The 20,859-nt window shown below is 46.0% G+C and overlaps 1 protein-coding gene across 2 annotated transcripts; it reads left to right on the plus strand.

Annotated features, from left to right (window-relative positions):
• The first annotated feature begins 254 nt into the window (after positions 1-254).
• h3f3c (H3 histone, family 3C) lies at positions 255-5,297 on the plus strand. 2 transcript variants are annotated; one of them, XM_015340704.2, is made up of 4 exons: positions 255-338; positions 2,308-2,452; positions 3,112-3,265; positions 3,976-5,297. In XM_015340704.2, exons 2-4 carry the CDS (start codon positions 2,325-2,327, stop codon positions 4,102-4,104), a joined length of 411 nt encoding a protein of 136 aa, XP_015196190.1. In that variant the 5' UTR covers positions 255-338; positions 2,308-2,324; the 3' UTR covers positions 4,105-5,297. The 2 variants fall into 2 exon arrangements, with proteins under 2 accessions (XP_015196190.1, XP_006627520.1); XM_006627457.3 differs by lacking the exon at positions 255-338 and adding an exon at positions 499-615.
• The last annotated feature ends 15,562 nt before the right edge of the window (positions 5,298-20,859 follow it).

Raw genomic sequence — 20,859 nt, forward strand, 5'->3', positions numbered from 1 at the left:
TAGCACAATAATATCCCATGATACTCATGGGGATACAGAATAATACGTAGACTGATTTAATACATTAAATAAAAGTATTATAAAATAGTGAAAATAATTTAAATAAGCATAAAAACTGGAGTTTTGACTCCGTAATTCAACTTTCTCACGATTTATCCAAGAAACTCCACATGCCCACTGTTAAATCACGTGTACAACACTCCCCCTCCCCCCCATTTAAGAAAACGAAATTTAAAAAAAAAATCGAAAACTAGCCCCCCAAAATGACCCCCTGAAACCACTCGTCTGCCCCCTCCCTGCCCAAATCCCACGGACGACTGGCGGTGGCTTCTCTGGGGGTAGGTTAAAAAAAATTCGCGTGAATGGCGTCTCTGGAAATGAAAGTAGCGATTTGTTGAAATATGGAAACGTTGAAAGATGGAACAAAATGGTAAAAAAAAAAACCGTGGCAGGAGAAAATGGTCACCGCGGCGAGGTGCGGCGCATTGTGGGAGGAGTATGATTGACAGGGCAGCCATGTTGCCGCTGGCCGCTCCGCGCTCATTGTGTGAGAGAGACCGTAAATACTGACAACCGAAAATCTTATTTCACTATTTAACCCGCACTTTCCCCCAGGTAAGTACCAGCAGGCACCGGGATCTCCCTCACCGGGCACTTTTTACACCTTTTGTAAAAGTTTAGGATTTGTTTTATTTCGTTTTTTTCGCGTTTTTATTTTTTTTTTAGAAGGGAAATGCAAAAACAAGCCCGACAGCCGAGACGCCAGAGAGAAAAACACAGCCTTTCTACTTCTGAGGAGATAGAAAATCTAGCTTCACTTTGGGAGGCGGGGGGGGGAAGAGGTTTGCTTCGATAAAACGCGGCGGTTGCGCGTTAAACCACGGCTTGGCTGAACTTATTGGGTTCCTCTGGGTGTCTACTTTGCGCCCCGTCGGCTGTTTTGTGGGGCAGTTGCTGGGTTTTTCGACAATTTTTGAAAGTTTTTCATCCTGCCGCTCTCTGCTCGCTGTTCGCAGGTCTCGCCCCGGTTGCGTTTCAAACAGCGGCCATGGTCTGCGAGGGGGGGGGGGCGTGTGGGGGGTGGGCCGGCGCAGGGAGGAGTCGTGGTCGGTGTGAGCCCGCCCACTTTCTCTCGCCTGTGGGGATTGGTTGGGAGAGCTAGACTCCGCAAACCGATAGGCTGCGTGACAGGGTTAGGCTGGTCGTTTTTTTTCCCGTTCTATTTTTTTTGTTCCCCAGCGCATGATTGACAGCGTAGCCGCAGAGGCCGATTGGCTGCAGGCTCCTGCTAGTTCCGCCTCCACGCGTGCTGTGGAGTTGCGGATTGGCTTGAATCTCTGTTGCTAGGACTGGGTTGGATTTGTTTATAGGATGGCGCTGAGGCCTCTGGATATCGTAGTGTTGTGGTCCACTTGACCCAGTTGCAGATTCTGCAAGCGTGGACTGAGAACGTTTTTCCCCCGAATAGATGGCACACTCTGTTTTGAAAGTCTTGAGAGCAGGTTTGCCGACTATAGCAGCTGCTAGAAATGCTGTATTACTAACATAGGAACAAGTAAAGATTTATTCCCTGCTGAAAAGAGAAGAAAGGAAACGCAACGTTTTCAGCAGGGAATAAACCTTTACTGACACAGCTCCCTACTTGTATTACTAACATAGACTGCCACTGTAATAAAGAATGCTAGTAGCAATAAACTCCTCGCACTTATGCAGCGGTTTTCATCACCTTCAAAACTGCCTCACCAACTAAATTAAGGGGAGGTCAGGTTGTTCGAGACCAGAGTGAAGTTTAGCCGGGACACTGCGCTTAATTACATCCGCTTTTTAGACAAAACGTTATCATGGCGTCGTTAACGACAAAGTAGTTTGGACCGTGTTTTAATCTCTCACCCGAAGGATAGAACCTCCTGAATCACAGTGGCCCTGGTTGCCAGACGAGTGCTTTGCTTTGTAAATTTTTCTTTAGAGGAGAAAACTTATTTTCTTACAAATCTCCCATCCTGCCCAATAATAATAATAATTTACACTTACATAGCACTTTTTTGGACACTACTCAAAGCGCTTTACAGGTGATAGTCCACTCCACCAGCACCAGTTTGCAGCCCCACTGTCCCACCAGTACGCTCTGCACACACCAGCTCTCAGTGGGGAGGAGAATGGAGTGATGGAGCCAGTTCAAGTTGTAATAGTTATTCAGTTACATATAGTAGGGCTTCTCAGTCCGCATTCCTGCTCTCCTGGAACATGAGGTGCATCATAATAACGTGTAGTGGTGGATGACATCATCTCTGTGTCCTTGTTCCTCAGGGTGAACCGTTGTTGCGATGGCCCGTACCAAGCAGACTGCCCGTAAGTCCACTGGAGGCAAGGCCCCCCGCAAGCAGCTGGCCACCAAGGCTGCTCGCAAGAGTGCGCCCTCCACTGGTGGAGTGAAGAAGCCGCATCGCTACAGGTCAGGCCCGGCACAGTTCGACTGCAGTCCGCTATTTGTCAGCGCAAATGCGCCACACACTCTCACTGTACTCTCTAACACACACTGTCCTTGCATAGTTGAAAACATCCTGTGACTGTACTGTATAGTATAAAACGCATAGAGTGTAGTATTAAAGACTCTGGATTACAGGCTATCACTAAGTAGTATGAAAAACTACTGCTTTACAAAATAGTCACTACTATAATGTATAGAACAGGCAGTCTCTGTAATGTTCAGTATAACATGCTGTCATGCACTGCACAATACTTTCACTAGTGTAAAATAGAACATAATGTCACTGTATAGTTGAAACCCCCTTTCTGAATTGCACTCTAAGTTGCACTATACTATAAAATATATAGTACTCTACTATATCTGTCACTGTACTTATTGTGACTGCATTACAAACACTGTAACAGACATATCTCTGTACTGTATAAAACACAGTGAGTATAATACAGAGTAGCAGTCTCAGAGTGCTAAGAGTACTGTGCTGTTTAACCCATGGTCACTGCTGTGCTCTGCAGACTGACAGTTGTGGCATAGCCCCACTCTCACTCTTCGCAGTGCAGGACACTCTGCCTGCCAGCCTTACCTCTGTCTCTCTGACACCCACTCTCCCTCTGTGCTGCCCCCAGGCCCGGTACAGTGGCCCTCCGTGAGATCCGTCGGTACCAGAAGTCAACCGAGCTGCTGATCCGCAAGCTGCCGTTCCAGCGGCTGGTGAGGGAAATTGCCCAGGACTTCAAGACCGACCTGCGCTTCCAGAGCGCCGCCATCGGGGCCCTGCAGGTAAGGCGGCGTGCCCTTAACACAGAGAATCCATCTGCAGCAGGGGTGTCCAACCCCAGCCCTCAGGGTCTGCCGTCCAGCGGGTTTTAGAAGGCTCTTTAAATCTCTAGTTATTTAAGATCAGGGAAAGGCCCTTATTGGTCCAATTAGTCAATTAATGAGATCCATTAATAAAAGGTGAAGGTGGAAGGAGAACCAGAAAACCAGGAGTGCCGTTGTGCACACCTGACCTACAGTGTGCCTCTGAAGTTACGTGGCCACTGTGGCCAACAGTGTAGTGTAGTGTGTGCACCAAGGAGTGGTAAAAAGAGGTCCGTGCACAGACGGGACCATGTGGAGCACTAACCCACTGGACACCAGAAGACAGCAGTTACTGACACTTTTATCAAGACGTAGGCAAGCTATTACAGGGCACAGGTGATGGTCACACTGCCCTCTGGTGGATACCGGGATGTTAATACCCTTTGGTGTCCACTGTTACTGTCTATGGAAACATGCTCCTATATGCTGCACAGTGGACAACGTTCATTGCACTTCTGGTTGAATAAGTGCCCTGAAATCTCTATTCTTTTTGTCCGTTTCTAAAACTGTTCCTGTGCATCTCCTCAAATGCTGTCTATTCTGCCATTTGTCCTCGCTCATAGTCTCCTGTCCACAATAGGCGTGTCCCACTCGTCGCGTCCTGACAGCGTCTCGCTCTTTCTCTGCAGGAAGCCAGCGAGGCCTACCTGGTGGGCTTGTTTGAGGACACCAACCTGTGTGCCATCCATGCCAAGCGTGTCACCATCATGCCCAAAGACATCCAGCTGGCCCGCCGCATCCGTGGGGAGCGCGCCTAAGCGCCCAGCCGCCCCCTCTCTCCCGCGCTCCTTCTTCTGTTTGTAGTCTTTAGATTAACGATGATCTTGAGAATAAAGTGTGTAGTCGCGTCTTTATTAGTCCTGTCGGCAGCAGACTTCTAGGGTACCTTTCTCGTGCATGTACCGGCTGTGTGCTGACCAGACACGCGTGCAGAGGGACAGGCAGGCCGAGAGCCTGACAGACGGGCCGACGGAGACGCGGGCAGCCGGGGTCGGTCTGCTGCGGGGGGGTGGGGGTGCCTTCCTCAGCAGGGTGCTACAAAAACTGCCCCGGCTGGGCCTCCACAACTGCCCTTTTGTCTGATTTGGGAGGGTTTGGGGGTTATCAGGTATTTCAGAGGCTTGGATCAGACCAGGTTTCGGGTCAGCGTACTCACTCCTCTCTTCAGCTCAGACGATGGAGGGAGCATCATCGCCAACAGAAAACGGGGCGTTCGCGAAGGAGGGGGAAGGAATCCGTTCGGCCCGCCTGTCCACACGTCTGTCCGTCTGCACACGTGCCCTGAGCAGCACATAGCAAAAATGTATTCAACTACAAGCAACTCTTGATTGAGCAATTCATGTTGATTATGATGATGATGATTAAGTATCTTTTTGGATGGTGTCTTTTTTTTTTTTAGTACACAGTCTGTTCTTTTCATAACTGCAGAAATCAATTATAAACAGACATTTAAGAAATGGGGAGTAATGTTTTTACAAAAAAAAAAGTTCTTGTTTTTTCTAACAAAAAGTTTTCGTCGACTTCTAAGCTTCTTAAGGCAGCCTGAGGGAGGGGACAGTATATGGCAGGCCCCTCCCTCCCTCACTGTATCCCAGCAGCCTGGCAGAAATCCCCGCTTCGACCTCATTCGTCTCTCCTCCCTTCTTCCTCCGGCTTCTCCTCTTTCATCCTCCTCCTCTCACGTCCCTCTTCCTCCATCTCTCCCCACCTTCCCTCCGTCATTAACACCCTGTGCCTCTCCTCCATCTCTCCCTCTTTCACTCTCTCTCCCTCCCCTCTCTGTGTGATTTTATTTTTCCTCCTATCTGTTGCTTGGATTGGTGTGATACCACATATATTAACGTTATTATTTTTTTCTATTTTGATTTAAATGTTTTCAGATGTTATAAGCTGATCTTTGTAATTTCCAGATTTCTCATATTACGGTGGTAATAAATAGATGTTACACAAACGTTTTCCTCTTACTGCCTCTGTCTCGGGGGTTGGCAAGATTTCACTTTTTGCACGTTTATAATTAAAAGATGTTTCTCATCATCATCATTATGTGACGCTACTCAAATCAGTGAGTAGGGACCTTGCAGTTGCCTTGACACAGAAAGCAGGAGTAGAGGTGAAGACAGTGCTAACCACCCACCTGGCCATCACACATGTACAGGTAAACCTCAGTTCAACACTGAAAACTAGGAGAAAGGCACCATTTCGGCACTCGAGCCTCCTGTCACGTTACACCTGCAGAAGTCTCAACAGCTGAAACGCTCTGCTTCTTTCTACTTCTCAGGGTTGAACTGATCTGCGTCCTGGCCAAATTTCCCATTGACCCTTACCAATCATGGCCTCCTAATAATCCCCCTCTCTGAACTGGCTTCATCACTCTGCTCTCCTCCCACTGAGAGCTGGTGTGTGGGGAGAGTACTGGTGCACTCTGGCTGCCGTCGCATCATCCAGGTGGGGCTGCACATTGGTGGGGGTGGAGGTTAGACCCCATTACTGTAAAGCGCTTTGAGTGGAGTGTCCAGAAAAGCGCTATATAAGTGTAAGCAATTATTATTATTATTATTATCATCTTTACTTGCTGTTTTGCAGCCAGCGCACACTGATGCAGCCCCCCTTACTCGAACCCAAGTCTAGCAGAGTGTGGGAATGTGTCTGCTGCTGGTAAGAATGTACACATACCAGCGGGGGGGGGGAGCTCGAAGACGTGTTGTCTGTGAGCCCTCCGGTGTCCTCCTGCAGCTCTTCAACAAGGCCGGCAACTTGAGCACATGAGGCACAGGAGTCCGGTCCAGGGAGGTAGGGTCACTTTCTCAAGCGTGTTGGGCAGGACTGAGGTTTTGGTCGCCATGTTAGAGGAAGCCTCACAGGAAAGTTGTGAACAGGATGAGACCCTAAGAGGTTGCAAACGAGAGGAGGCCATCTAGCCCATTCGGGAGTAGCCAATGGATACATGAATCTCACCCAGCCTTTTCTTGAAAGAAACCAGGGTATCGGAGACGACATACGAGGGGGAACTGAATCTTTAAAATTCAAAACCACGCAATGTTAGGACAATGTGTAGAATTCGAGTGTAGCAGACACTCTCCCTAAGTTTTTTTTAAAGCCACGGACTTCATTTGGAGAACAGCATCCAATATTGGTCAAGGCTACAAATAGTTCATTGCTGCAGTGTTCCCAGTCCACAAGAGGCTTACTTCCTGGCCTTAAAGGGATGTTTTGCAGGTTGGAAGGGCTGCAACTCTTTAGATTTTAATAGAAGGGACTCTGGGGGGAACTTAAAACTCTGGCAAGTTACTGGTAAAGTCAATTCAGAGTTAGACCAATGGTGATACCAGGAGACAAATGGACAGAGGAGGAGCTTCTTTACATAAAGAGTTGGAGAGGTCTGGAACGGCTGACGATTCAAACATGATCCGATCCTCGAAGTGGGCCAGGTGAACTCCTCTTTTCTTCAACTCTTCCACAGGTTCCAAACAAAAGTGGTTCAAATACTGCGGCTGATTAATCCTTCACACATGGTAAACAACTATAACTACCAATACCGAATCGTCGTTTTTTTCTGCAGCACTGAAAAACACCGAGAAATAAGCGAACTGATAACCTTTCACGTTAAAAGGAAACCTTAAAAACTGACTTGGAGATAGAAACCTTTACAACTCGCAGCATTAAGACATTACAGCGTATTTGCTTTCTGGCAATGTTAATTATAGTTGAAGTTAATTTATTCTTTTAAGATGTGCGTGTTTTCTCTTGAATGCATATACGTTACTGTCTGGTCCGGTTCCGAAAGGGCCATTCTGCTGCTGACAGCCCACAGGCAGAACGGTACCGTCTCTTCGCTCCTACTACAGGAATACCTTTAGAAAACGTCGCTCTAACGGTTAAGAAGTGATGAGAAGTGAGAATATTTACAGCCGTGCCGCCCGGCCCTCCACGCCTGACGTCTGCCGCGGTCGCGCGCTGGCGAACAGAACCGGAAGTGTGGCCGGGGCGCGCGTGTCCGCGGGGAGAGTTGACAGTCCGGTCTCCTCCTCCTCCTCCTATCAATTTTATTTTTATGTTTCTTTACTCTTTCCGTTTCTGTCTCATTAGAACAGGCAACGGGTGTACGAGACTAGCAAATATATATATATATTTTTATCTTTTCCTGTATCAACGAAAATGCCTCGTGTTTCAAAACTGCCCAGTTGGTAACACTCTTGCCCATTTTTTCCACCAACAATAGTTTAGTATTTAAGTCACCGAGGTGCTATTAATTTGACATATATTACAGTAACAGGTGTTCCCTCCTATCAAACCTTACAATGTTATTGCTTTTTTAAGGCACTGTAGGTGGGGGGTGAACAGTTAGAGAATAGTAGAACAGTAAAATATTATTTTCTCGGCTTTATATTTTGTCTGCGTTGTTCTTTAAACGTTCCGTGTAGTTTCGGGAAGGGCGGTACTGTGCCGGACCGAGCCCAGCCCAGCAGAGCGCAGCTCCTCGCACGGTGCTGGCCGCTTTCGCCCCGGGCGACAGTGCCGGACCTGCGGGCTGCTGTTCACTCTGTGTCCAGCAGGGGCAGCGCTGCCCAGGACACGGGCCCTGCGGAGACACCAGTGTACGCGCTGCTGGGGCTCCGTCGGTACGAAAACACGGCTCGTACACTGATGAAGAGGGGGGTGTGAGCGCTCGCCCTTATTTTTCCACTCCGCGAACAGAAGCCTTTGCTGCCCCGCGTGTGTTTGGAGACAGTGTGTTCTGCTCTCATTCACAGTGACTGTGGCATCCTGTGGTACACAACAATAAAGTTCTCTGCATACGTGGGTGCCCTGCCTTGCACTGCAAGCAGAGATCACCTAGATCGAGCCCCTTCCCGCTACTGTTGCAATAAAACTTAAAATAATCTTAACAGCAATACAACCACATCTTTCAGTAATGAGAATAGAAGTAAAATAAAAGATAACATAATAATGATAACAGACATGGAATTGATCATCATTTTACTCCCACCACCTATGCTAATAATACGGTTAATAGTAGCAATTACAATCAGCATGACAGAAGTCATGGCCAGACTCTTTTTTGTTCTGTCACTGCTGGGCAAGATTTTTGAGTCTCCACTCTCCACCAGTGAAAACAGCACCATGAGCACCCCCTCTACACACACACACTGTCCACTCTTTTCATAAAAACAGAGACAGCAGTGGCACGGATCTGTACAGTATGGCTGTGTTGATCTGTGTGTGTGTGTGTGTGTGTGTAAGAGTAGCATGTGGGGATCTTGTTTACTTTTATAAACAAGTCTGCGGGCGGGGGGTAGTGGGGAGGAGAACAGGAAGGCCAGCCTTTGTCTCCTGCGCTCGGTCCATCAGCCCTTGAGCTCTGAGCACAGCGCTGGCCCGGAATCTGAGTGGAAAGACCTGTTTCTATGGGCTCCATTCTGAATGACTATCCAAAACTAAAATAAAAAAAACAGCTCACTTTATTCTGACCTTATGTAGCAGACAGACACTTTCATAATGAGTGAAATTATGGAATTTTCAGAGGTTACTGTACGGAGGCTATGTGGTGTCTTGAGTAGAATTTATAGACGAAATCGAAGAGACAAAAGGCTTAGACATACAGTATTCATGGTTCAGCACTGCACGTTCAGCTCAGAGTGTTTCCTTCTTTGTGCAGAATTCAGTGGTGGTCTCCTGCTGACATTGTCGCCATTTTGTTTTCAGATAACAGTTCATCCTGACAGATCTGTATTATGGAGCTCAAAAAGGAGCCTTTTAGCCTCATGTGGGTGTAGAGAGGAGCACCTGCAGTTCATGACAGCGAGTCAGTGAGACTGGGGGGCGAATGGGGTGGAGGAGCTACTACATCATTACACACTTACTGCTCCTGCGCAGTTTACCTGGAGCTGCTGGGATCAGGCTACTGGAGACTCTGATCAGTGTTTTCATTATAAAACAAAGTGTTATAATAGTATTAATGACCTGTCTGGGCCTGATCTCTCCTATTGACTAATTGCCTGTTATTAATAAATGGTATATAGAAACATTTTAGTGGATTGTAGTAGATATTGTACAATCACACAGTGCATTAGTAAGACCACAGTTCATAAAGACCTCAGTCCAGAAAAGGACAACAGTTTTTGCCCTTTAGATAATGTTCTACACAGACATGTTGATGGAAGTGATTCTCTTTAGTTCTGCCGAAATTAACCTACAAGGGGCTTTAATTCAAGTAATCACAACCCTCAAAGGTCATTTACATAGTTTGTACTTTTTTTGTGACCTGCCATGCTATGAAGATGACGGTTTTATCTTCTGCCCTTGTTTTATTTGCCTGGCTTTGTGATTTTCTTTCATTTGATTTTGTGCAACGTGCTTTTCAAGTGTTGCAAAGTGACACCAACCATGCTTTACCTTCTTGTTACTGCAGTACCAGCTGTTACCGTATGTTCTTGCTTCATTGTCCTGTGTCAAGGGACTGTTTCAGTAACTTTGTGGATTTTACATTTGGATTTACAACTGCCTTTATATAATCTGTTCTGCTCAATACTGAAGAGATTCAGTTCCTTCAGCCTATGTATAAAATTAGCCCAGTTGATCTTCTTTGAACCCTTTACAAGTCAGCAACATGCTCTGACGTGTGTGTGTGTGTCAAAGCATGTATCAGAGGGTGTGTCAGAGTGTGCATAAGTGTGAACGTCAGTGTGTATCAGCGCGTATGTCAGTGTGTATTAGAGTGTGTGTCAGTGTCATAGTGTGACGAGTGTCTCTGAGTGCTGTTCACCTTCCCCAAGGTCTGTGCTGCGGTCGGTGTCCATCTGTGCTGAGCTGAAGGATTAGAGCCCAATCCTCCTGTCTGCGGCTCAAACTGCTGACTGACAGCGCTGCAGATTAACAGAGCACAGCACAGCGCCGGCAGGGAGATTAACCTCACAGCCACACACACACGCAGACGCAAATGCTCTGACACACACAGACGCAGCCGCCAACCTGTTTGCTTCTGTCCTGGGAGCTCAGGCATCCCGCAAAATGGAAGCGCGTTTCGGGGTCAGGGTGGCAGCGACAGACACATTTGGGGTTAAGGCTCTAGTAGAGTTGTGGGGTTGGGGCTAGAGTTGAGTTCAGAGTCGGTGTACGTGATCAACTAGGGTTGAGTTGAGGACTAGGGGAGGAGACACGCTCTCCTAATGACATTATAATCCAGAGTACAGAGTACAATATCAATTAAGAAAACATCCGACAAAAGTGTGAAAGATAAAACAAATTTAAACTTAACTTTAAAGGAAAGCCATTGCTTCGTAGAACTCGCAGCCTTTGTCCATCACCACAGTTTAATGTGATGGAATCGAGCAATATTTAATTTTAGAGCAACTTTGTTTTGCATTGTGGTTTGCCCTGGGATTGCGACTCCTCCCTTCCATGCTGGGTATTGTGTCATGTGTGTATCACCTCTGGGACAGACCAGCAGTGTGAAAGAAGTATATAGCGGTCAGCATGGTGACAAGGCAGGGTATGCTGCTGCCTCTCATATCTATGTTCTGCTTTTGATACTGGCATCTGTGTGGAGTGAGCATGTTCCCTCTGTGTGCAGGGCAGTGATAACTGACATCTCATTAAAAATCCCATGGCAATTCTTGAAAAGAGTAGGGGTGTTACCCAGGTGTCCTGGCTGAGATTACCTCTGGCCTTTACCAGTCAGGGGCTCCTAATAATCCCCCTCTCTGAACTGGCTTCATCACTCTGTTCTCCTCCCACTGAGAGCTGGTGTGTGGGGAGAGTACTGGTGCACTCTGGCTGCCGTCACATCATCCAGGTGGGGCTGCACACTGGTGGGGGTGGAGGGGATCCCCATTACCTGTAAAGCAAATTAAGTTGTGTGTCCAGAAAAGTGACTTATTATTATTAATATTATTATTATTATTATGAATGGGAATGAATGAACATTTGGCCCAGCCAGGCTGTAGTTTCACCCTATGCCCTGTGCCTGCTATATTGGGCTCCGGAGAGCCATAATCCTCTCAGGATAAAGCGGTAACTGAAAATGGATGGAATGACTCAAATAAAATAAAATAATGGTTCACCCAGTCTTCCCCTTTGGTCAAGAGCCACAGTCAGCTCCCACAACAGCTCTTCAGAGCAGGACTGGGGTGTGAGAGAATCGGCACAGATCTGTGGAGTCAATATCTTCGTGTCATCAAACAGCAGCTGTTGAGGAGTGTGCGTTTGTCTATTTTTAAACGTGTGTGTGAACATTTTTCTAAAACATGTACTTTTGTCCCTCTGCTCTTGGACTGTGCCTCTAAGATCCCGGTCATGCCATTCCAGGGTGGTGTGTATAAACCATTCGGGAAGCAGCAGTTATTTCACCTGGGAGACCCTGAGAGTCTTGACGTGTGACGACGTGGTGATGTCGTCTGAAGGAAGTGCTGTGGGTGATAGGCGTCTATTTCGATAACGTTCGAGTAGGGAGCTGCGTCAGCATGCGTGGGCTGCAAAGGGACAGGTAAAGGTTTATTCCAGGCTGACAGGAATAAAAAAACAGCTGATAAAGCATGGGAGAACAAAAAGAACAAATAGAACAAAAAGCTGACTGTTTCCCTCCCTCCCTCACACCTGAAGAAGGCTCCACAGCCAAAATTTTGTGTCTCTTTTCTTGGCCTTTCAGCATAAAATAAATCTCTTTCGATAGTTTGACTTCTCACTGAAGCTTTTAACACATAGCTTTTTAAATTCGAGTTGGTCAGATTGGTTTCTGGAAAGATGTCAGTGGTTGGTGTGTACCGTTGTGTCCTGGAGAGTTTCACCAATAACTAAGCCCATCTCCCAACTGTGAAGGACTACATCCAGTTACTCTGTATCACGTGTGAATGGAAGTGGTTTACTTGAAGGTGACATTTAGAACGAGGAACAGGTATTTCTCCATTTTTGTGAGACCGACTATACAGTTGTGAAGACTGGTTATTATTTCTGGGCCAAATGATGCCTTCTTTAAAACAGAAGGGTGCTAAAACTACTTGGCAGCCTCAGAGTTGTCATGAGTGTGCTGTGCCCATGCATGGCCCAAGTGCTGGGCCACACTAGGCCAGTCATGAGCGAGGATGAGTTGGCTTGAAATGGCCAAGGTGTTCTTGACTCTCCAAACCCTGATCAGCTCTCTCTCTCTCTCTGGGAAGGAGCTGTGGAGCTCACAGCGTGTCAGATGGAGAATGGCCCACGAAAGCAGGGCAAATCAGATGTGAGGCCCGTTGAAATAATAGTTCAGGTGGGGAGCTGCGTCAGCAGGCGTAGGCTACAAAGGAACAAGTAATAGGTTTATTCCATGCTGAAAAAAAGAAGAAAGAGAACACAACGTTTCGGCCGTGGAGCCTTCTTCAGGTGTGAGCAGAAGAAGCTGAAGCTCTCACACCTGAAGAAGGCTCCACGGCCGAAACGTTGTGTTCTCTTTCTTCTTTTTTTCAGCATGGAATAAACCTGTTACTTGTTCCTTTGCAGACGTTGAAATAATGTAGATCTTTTTTAAACCTTAAGAATTTGACAGAGGCTGAACTGTTCTGCAAAGCGGCATCACCGCAAACGCCTTAGAGATGTGTGCCCTGTCTGGGAGAGCTACACCGGAGCCCCAGAGAGAGGATCCCACGTGTACCCTGCTGGGTCCTGCCTCTCCTGGAATACCTTTCAAGAATGAAGGCACCCTTGCATATGTTTCCCTGTAAAAAAGAGGATTGGTTCTCTCTGTAGTCAGCAAACTGTGCTTACGATTTAACAGACGTGGGCTGGCAACGGTTCAGGTCACAGTGTAAAGGAAAAGAGGAGACAGCGGCATTCCCACTTGGCTAGACTGGAGTACGAGGAGCTGCTGCTTCGGGAATGACGTGGAAAAGTTTAATATGCCAGAGGTAGCAAGACTGGAGGGGGCGACCCCTCGGTCAGTCCTCTGCAGGGTGACAGGTATGTGATAGTGAGCCGGGCAGCCGACCCTGTGCTGAATGGCCTCTTGGTGTCCCTCGGGCTCTGCTGGTGACAGTGGCTCAGCCACTCCTCTCCTGCAGGCTTGGGCCCACTTCCTCTCCGGCTCACGTGGCTTTGTGTACCTTGGCATACAACCTCCTGGAGCGTCTTTTTGGCAAACCAGCAGCTCTTTTGGTGACGCTGCTTACGGTTACTTTACCACCTGTGTTAACACCTGTGAAGCATGCCGCAGTGGTGATCAGTGTAGAAATACTTTTTTGTAATGCCTGAGTATGGAAAAGGAAATGAGAAATATCTTTTCTGATATTCTGTGGAAACTTCCCTGTCTCCCCCCACCCCCAGCTCCCCTTTTCTCTGCTCTCCTGCGATTGGTGCACGTCCCAATTAATCCCCTCTGTCCCACATTCCCCCCAGCAGCCCCGGGCCCCCCTCGGTGTGTCATGTGACCTATTGCATCATGGGATTGAGGTCAGCCGCGGATTAGACTGCACTGGAATTACAGCGGAGGTGGAGGCGGGGTGGTGGAGAGGGGTGGATGGGAGAAACTACATTTACAGAACTCATTTAACAAACCAAATGAAAGATTTGCTTCTGTGTGTGTATTTACAGTATATTCTTTAATCATGTAAAGAATGTTAAGGAGTGCAATTATTGTAGTCCAATCCATTCCAGGATTTTCAGTAGTGTAGATCATTACAGCTCCCATTGTACAGAAGTTAGATCCAGTCCAGGTTTTACATTGTTGCCAGTTGTATATGCATTTAACTATAGTCCTGGTTTTACTGCATTGTTACTCAGACTCCCAATGCACAGCAGTCTGATCCACTCCTGGTATCATACAGCCTGAGATTTCAGTCTTGTTGCCTACGTATGAGAAAGGTTCTATAGACAGATGTGCAAGAGTGAAATAATGCTAATTTCATAAATATGAGCTGTTCTGTTTCACTGGTGCCCTGTGTATGAGATCTTGCAGCTGAATCTGGAGGGGCCCAAACTGCTGTGGAGTTGGAGTCTGTCCGCTCCTATGGGTCTGTTTTACAAAATGTTCATCCCCTGTAGAGTTTTATTTTGGCAAAGTAGGGAACATTACATAAAAATAGAATGAAGGTACATGGGAATAGAATGTGTTTTTGTATTTGTGTTATGCGGTGTGTGTTTAAGTGTATGACACATGCACAGTTTGTGTGTCATTGTTATACAGTATGTCAGTGTGTATACAGTGTACACATTGTGTCATATCAATGGGCTATATATTGTTAGTATGTGTATACAGTATACAGTGTGTATCAGTCAGTACGTGTGTTATAGATGGTGTTGATATGCATTATACAATGTGTGTACTGTGTTTTTCAGTATTTCTGTTATGCACTGCATTGATGTGTGTGATAGTATGTACAGTACATGTGTGTTATACAGTGTGTGTGTCGAGGGTTATGTAAAACTGTACGTTAGTGTGTGTACACAGATTGTGTGTCATTATGTGTGTTATACAGTGTGTGGTGTGTATATATAGGGTCAGTATTTTAGGGGTTATGTCATATAGTGGGTAGTGTGTATACAGAGTGTGTATTAGTACGTGTGTGTATGTAATGTGCATGTCAGTTTGTGTGTTATACAGTGTATGTCAGGGGTTAGTGTATGTGGTGTGTGTATACAGTGTGTATCAGTACAGTATGTGTGTTATACAGTGTGTGGTGTGTATACAGTGTATGTTTCAGTCTGTGTGTATACAATGTGTTGGTATCTTTTCACAGTTTGTCAGTATGTGTGTTTATACAGTGTGTGGTGTGTATGTCTGCAGTGTGTGTCTCTGGGTGTTGTTCACAGTGTATAGTGTGTGTGTATAGATGTGTCAGTTTGTGTGTATGCAATGTGTGTGTCAGTATGTGTGTTATACAGAGTATAGCGCATGCACATGTTAAACTCTTCCCCTTGAGAAATCATTATTCTGTTTTTGCTTGTCCATTTTCTTTGGTGTTGTTGAGAGGGATGATGTAATTGTCTCTGTCTCTCTCTATATTGTTGTTTTTCATTTTCATTTCATTTCTTTGTTTTTTTCATGGTGGCCATATGGAGTCCCTTCTTCCTAGTCTGAGAGATTAAGAGGTCTGGGGATTGTGTAGAGAGAGACAGACATGTTGAAAGAGACTGAATGACCGTACACCTGCTTTGATCATGTAAATATTTGCTCTGCAGGTGTACAGTGTGTACAGTTTATACAGCCCAGGTATGCAATGTGTACAGTTTATATACCCAATTTTTATACTATGTACTGTATACAGTACTGTATATACTCCAGGCACGCAATGTGTATAGCATATATAACCAGGAAGTGAAGTGTGTACTGTATATATACCTCAGGTATATACAATGTGTACAGTTTACATACCCATGTTGTGCAGTGTGTGCTGTATACAGTATATACCCCAGGATCGCAATATGTTCAGTTTATATACCCAGTTTGTGCAGTGTATACCGTATACTGTATATACTCTAGGTGTGCAATGTATTCACTATATATCAAGGTTGTGCAATAAATACAGTATATACACTCCAGGTGTACAATGTGTGCAGTGTATACACCCTAGGTGCAAAGTGCAGACAGTATATACGACAGGTGTATAGTCTGGACATCATATATATATGACAGCTGTATATATAGAGTATACACATAGTATATAGCTGGGGATGTATAGAGTATACAGTACATGTTCCCCAGTACTTGCCCAGGTTTGATGCAGGTTTATTAAGATTGTGTTCATGATATGAACAACATCTAGAAATTGCTACCTAACCTCTCTGTTTTTGTTTTTAAATCATCCTTTGCTTTCATTTTTCTGTATATTTTAGATTATTTTTTATCTTTATTGGTTGTTTTTGTTGTTCAAATGGTGCCGCTGACTGGAGTTTAATTAAAATAGATTTCCCAGCATGCATCAGTACTGGTGGCATCTGTCAGGGGTAATTGCTGAACCAATTTGTCATGCAGAGAGAGAGACTTTAATCCCTCCTAATTCACTTACAGGAACCGCTGAGGGCGCAGGACACGTAAGAGGATTGGGACATTTTCTAAATTAGATCAGTAAAAATAACAAACGGCAAGGAGAGGGAGAGATAGGACAGGGAGACAGGAAGAGAGGACAGGAGCAGTGAGGGAGAGGATAGGACAGGGAGACAGGGAGAGAGGACTGGAGCAGTGAGGGAGAGAGGACAGGAGCAGTGAGGGAGGGGACAGAAGGAGTGAGGGAGAGGACAGGAGCAGTGAGGGAGAGAGGACGGAGAGTGGGAGACGGAGGAAAGGAGGAGTGACGGAGAGAGGACAGGGAGATAGAGAGAGAGTATAGGAGGTGTGAGGGAGAGAGGACAGGAGCAGTGAGGGAGAGGATAGGAGGAGTGAGGGAGAGGATAGGACAGGGAGACAGGAAGAGAGGACAGGAGCAGTGAGGGAGAGGATAGGAGGAGTGAGGGAGAGAGGACAGGAGCAGTGAGGGAGAGGATAGGAGGAGTGAGGGAGAGGATAGGAGGAGAGGGAAAGAGGACAGGGAGATGGAGAGAGAGTATAGGAGGAGAGGGAGAGAGGGCAGAGTGAGAGAGGGAGCAGAGACAGTGTGAGAGAGGACTGGCAGACAGAGAGTGGACAGAGGACAAATAAAAAAGGAAGAAAATTAGGAGCACAGTGAAAGATGAAGAGAGAAAGGGGACAGAGGAAGAGAGGACAGAAAGATAGGGACAGAGAGGAGAAACAGAAAGAGGGAGATGTTAGAGAGAGAACAGTGGACATAGGGGGAGAGAAGCTGGGGAGAGAGAGAGGAAGAAGGGGGGATGGAGGGAGAGACAGAGAGAGAACAGTAGAAGAAGGATGACATGGGGAGAGAGGGCATGAGGAACTACTGCACTGTTATTGTAGGCTAAAACAGCCCACTTTTGAAGATAGACTATTCTAGTATATCAGAACTATAATCTCCCTTCTTACAGGGCAATTCAACTGTAATTTTGCTAGTGCCTGGCATTAAACAGGACTACTCTACTGTACTATTCCTATAGTCCCTATCACAACAACGCAGTTCTGTTACTATAACTCCCTACTGTAACAGGGCTATTCCAATATGCTGGTACTATAGAACCACCTGACATGCACACCTGTCACAACCATCTAGTCATTGATCTATTTCTTTCACTGACTACACTGCAAGCTTGTAGACGCCACAGCATATCACAAGGGGTGCTGTTGCATAGCAGGCTGAGGAAACCCTATATGTTACACTATGACAGTCTGGACCAGTGATCTCTGGACTATAGGGTTACCTATATGACACAGTCCATACTAGACCAGTGATCTCTGAACTATAGGGTTAGAGTGTGACACAGATAAGACCAGTTATTAATTGACTATAGATTTACAATATGACAGAGACGGGACCAGTGATCTCTGGACTATAGACTTACAATATGACACAGACTGGACCAGTGATCTCTGGACTATAGACTTACAATATGACACAGACTGGTCCAGTGATCTCTGGACTGTAGGGTTACAATATGACACAGACTGGACCAGTGATCTCTGGACTGTAGGGTTACAATATGACACAGACTGGACCAGTGATCTCTGGACTATAGACTTACAATATGACACAGACTGGACCAGTGATCTCTGGACTGTAGGGCTACAATAGGACACAGACTGGACCAGTGATTTCTGGACTGTAGGATTACAATATGACACAAAGTCGGATCCCCTATGCCCTCCTTTGTAATGAAGGGCCAAAATGGGATGTCATTTATGTGTAAATGGGCAGAAATTACTGTAGGGTTTGACCTCCTCCTGAAATTTTGTTTTTAAACATATAGCTTACTAGTGTGTCAGATGACTGATGAATCATACTTACCATGGGTATGTGTACTGTTCCTGAAATATTGTGAAAGCTCAATACTGCCAAGCTCTGACAACTTCTCACAAGAAGTTGGTAACCTGGGTTCGGGGAACTCAAAATATTTTCAAGTGCAAGCACTCTTGAACTGAAATATCAGGATATTCCTGCACCTTCCCTTAGTTAAAGGAGGATACAGCGTTCTGCCATCACACTGGTGCATTACAAAGGAGGAGATGGGTACGTGTTCAGGGTTACACAGAGATCAGCGAGTCCTGAAATCAGAGTGCAGAATGAGAGATAATATTCTCTTCCCCAGTCTCTGGGTATGTGAGGTTTCTGAACTTTAAAACAGTGCTATACTGATTACAAATGTCTGTAAAACCTCTCCAGCACCCCAACAAAGGGAAACAGAATGTCCTTTCTTACTTAGAAAATACATGAGGGGCATGAGTGTGAAATTGCCCCACGAATCAGCGATGTTTGAGACCAGGAATCCCTCCCATTCATATGGAGAGATGCAGTTGTATTGTTGTGAATAACAGCTGGAGTTTTTTGTTCTTGCTTTGATTTTTCAAGTAGATGTAATTGCATTAAAACTAAAATAGTTCCGTTAACTGGAGTGGAAACTAAATTTACATCATTTGCAACAAAATCCAAATGAAAGTTATCACCTTAGAGAGCTAACCAGGTGATTTACGTCCCCTCTCAGAATTAGGTTTGTAGGTGTACATCTAAGTCAGACAATAAATAGGGTGGTAAAACGTTTTTAATTGGAACATCAGGAGGATGCTCTTTTTGGAGGATGAAAAATTAGCTGAAAAAAGATGATTTTCAAATTTCCCTGTTGATATGTGCCGTGACCAAGAAACGAATACCAGGACCGACACACACTGCTCCTCCCCTTCAGTCCAGCCATGTGAGCTGTGACTGGCTTGCCAGGCGTGTCAGCAGAGAGCCGGGCCTGCCTGTCGCTGGAAGCCTGGCCCGATTATGGAATTTACTCAACAGACTGGTGGGCAGCTTGTTTATTGGGGATTAGAGGCAAAAGAAATGAATCATAATTTAAGTCAACTCCTCCGTCTCGCTCCCCGGCTCCCCCTCTCCGGGTTTAGAGCCCATATGCTGCTGTCAGGGATTATCGCTGAGAGCTAGGGGTCAGGCTCACAAAGACCTCTCCTTCTCTCCACCCCTCTCTTTCCCTCCATCTTGGTTTTCTCGTCCTCTCAGTCGGTACCGGGCTGTGTTTGACTGTGATTGAGGCTGAGGCCGTTGGAAGGGAATTCCCTTTCATACATTTCTGTCATCTCTTTACATTCCTTCACCCAGAATACCGTGCTGGTCTAGGGTAATGGATGTTATTCATACACGGCCCAGCTCTTAATGTCTCTCGCTCCACATTTAGTATTCCATTGTGCTGCTCTCTTTCTCCTATGCCCTCTTTACCTACTTCTCCAATATTCATGTGGTCTGACAGTCACACTGTGCTCTTTTTCAGAGATCTTCTCCCAGCAGGGTAGCATGGTGTTGGTCTGTTTGGCAAGCTGATAGTTCACTTTGGGCTGTGACTGTCCACTGACCTCCAGCTCAGGAGAGGGTCTGTGTTTGGACACACTGGTGACAGTGGCGAATCTCTTAGCCAATCCAGTGCCCTCCGCCACGAGCGTGATCACCCACAGACCCTGCACCAACACACTGGACAAGCTGAGATGTTCACCTGCACGATGTGTCACTGTCGTGACGGGTACCTGTATGTAATGGAGATGTGCTGTGCGAGTGTGTCAGAGTACCAGAGTGTGAGTGTGATGGTATAACAATGCAGTGTGTCAGAACAGAAGTGTGACTTTGTGAGTGTGTCACTTTTGAGAAGAGTGGAGTGGGTTTTAATTTTTTCACAGTAAAGCAAATAGGGTTTTAGGGTTTCACTCAGAGGCCACTGCTCCACTTTAATGCCTGCACAATCCCCAAGATAGAACCAGAATCCCACCATATTTAGTGCTCAATTTATGTAGTTCCCCAAATACACTGCTGTCACCTTGCAATATTGTTTGATTGTCCTACAGATTCAGCAATCAACTACACAAGAATAAGCTACTTCCTGAGACACCAAAGTTACATTACATAGGATGCCCTGATATGGGATGGGTTCACAGGTGAGTCGGTGGTTGAACTTTTACTAATGACAGCTGGTGAATTCAATGTTGGAATGATATACAGGAAGTGGCATGATTACATGATTGCTGTCTTCAGTCAAGACTATGTTACCATTTAAAACTTTTCTGTGTCCATTGTGTGTACATGTGTTATTGGTGATGACCATGGAAGGGGGAGGGAACACAATGGATTTATCAATGTCTGTAGTGCAGTCAGATGTGATAGTGTCTTTGCTGGTGAATTCAATGCTCTACAGCACAGGTGTGACTCTAGCAGAGTCTAGAGCACAGACAGGTGTGACTAGCAGAGTCTAGAGCACAGTCAGGTGTGATTAGCAGAGTCTAGAGCACAGACAGGTGTGACTAGCAGAGTCTAGAGCACAGTCAGGTATGGTTCTAGAAGAGTCTAGAGCACAGTCAGGTGTGACTCTAGCAGAGTCTAGAGCACAGACAGGTGTGACTAGCAGAGTCTAGAGCACAGTCAGGTATGGTTCTAGAAGAGTCTAGAGCACAGTCAGGTGTGACTCTAGCAGAGTCTAGA

Source organism: Lepisosteus oculatus, chromosome 3, assembly GCF_040954835.1.
Source record: "Lepisosteus oculatus isolate fLepOcu1 chromosome 3, fLepOcu1.hap2, whole genome shotgun sequence".
NCBI classification, from domain to species: Eukaryota; Metazoa; Chordata; class Actinopteri; order Semionotiformes; family Lepisosteidae; genus Lepisosteus; species Lepisosteus oculatus.

Excerpts from the sequence above, each read along its gene's own strand:
- h3f3c (XM_015340704.2), top strand. The coding sequence starts at position 2,325 with ATGGCCCGTACCAAGCAGACTGCCCGTAAGTCCACTGGAGGCAAGGCC. Across the intron at positions 2,453-3,111 it reads AAGAAGCCGCATCGCTACAG|GCCCGGTACAGTGGCCCTCC; the intron begins GTCAGGCCCGGC and ends TGCTGCCCCCAG. Across the intron at positions 3,266-3,975 it reads CCGCCATCGGGGCCCTGCAG|GAAGCCAGCGAGGCCTACCT; the intron begins GTAAGGCGGCGT and ends CTTTCTCTGCAG.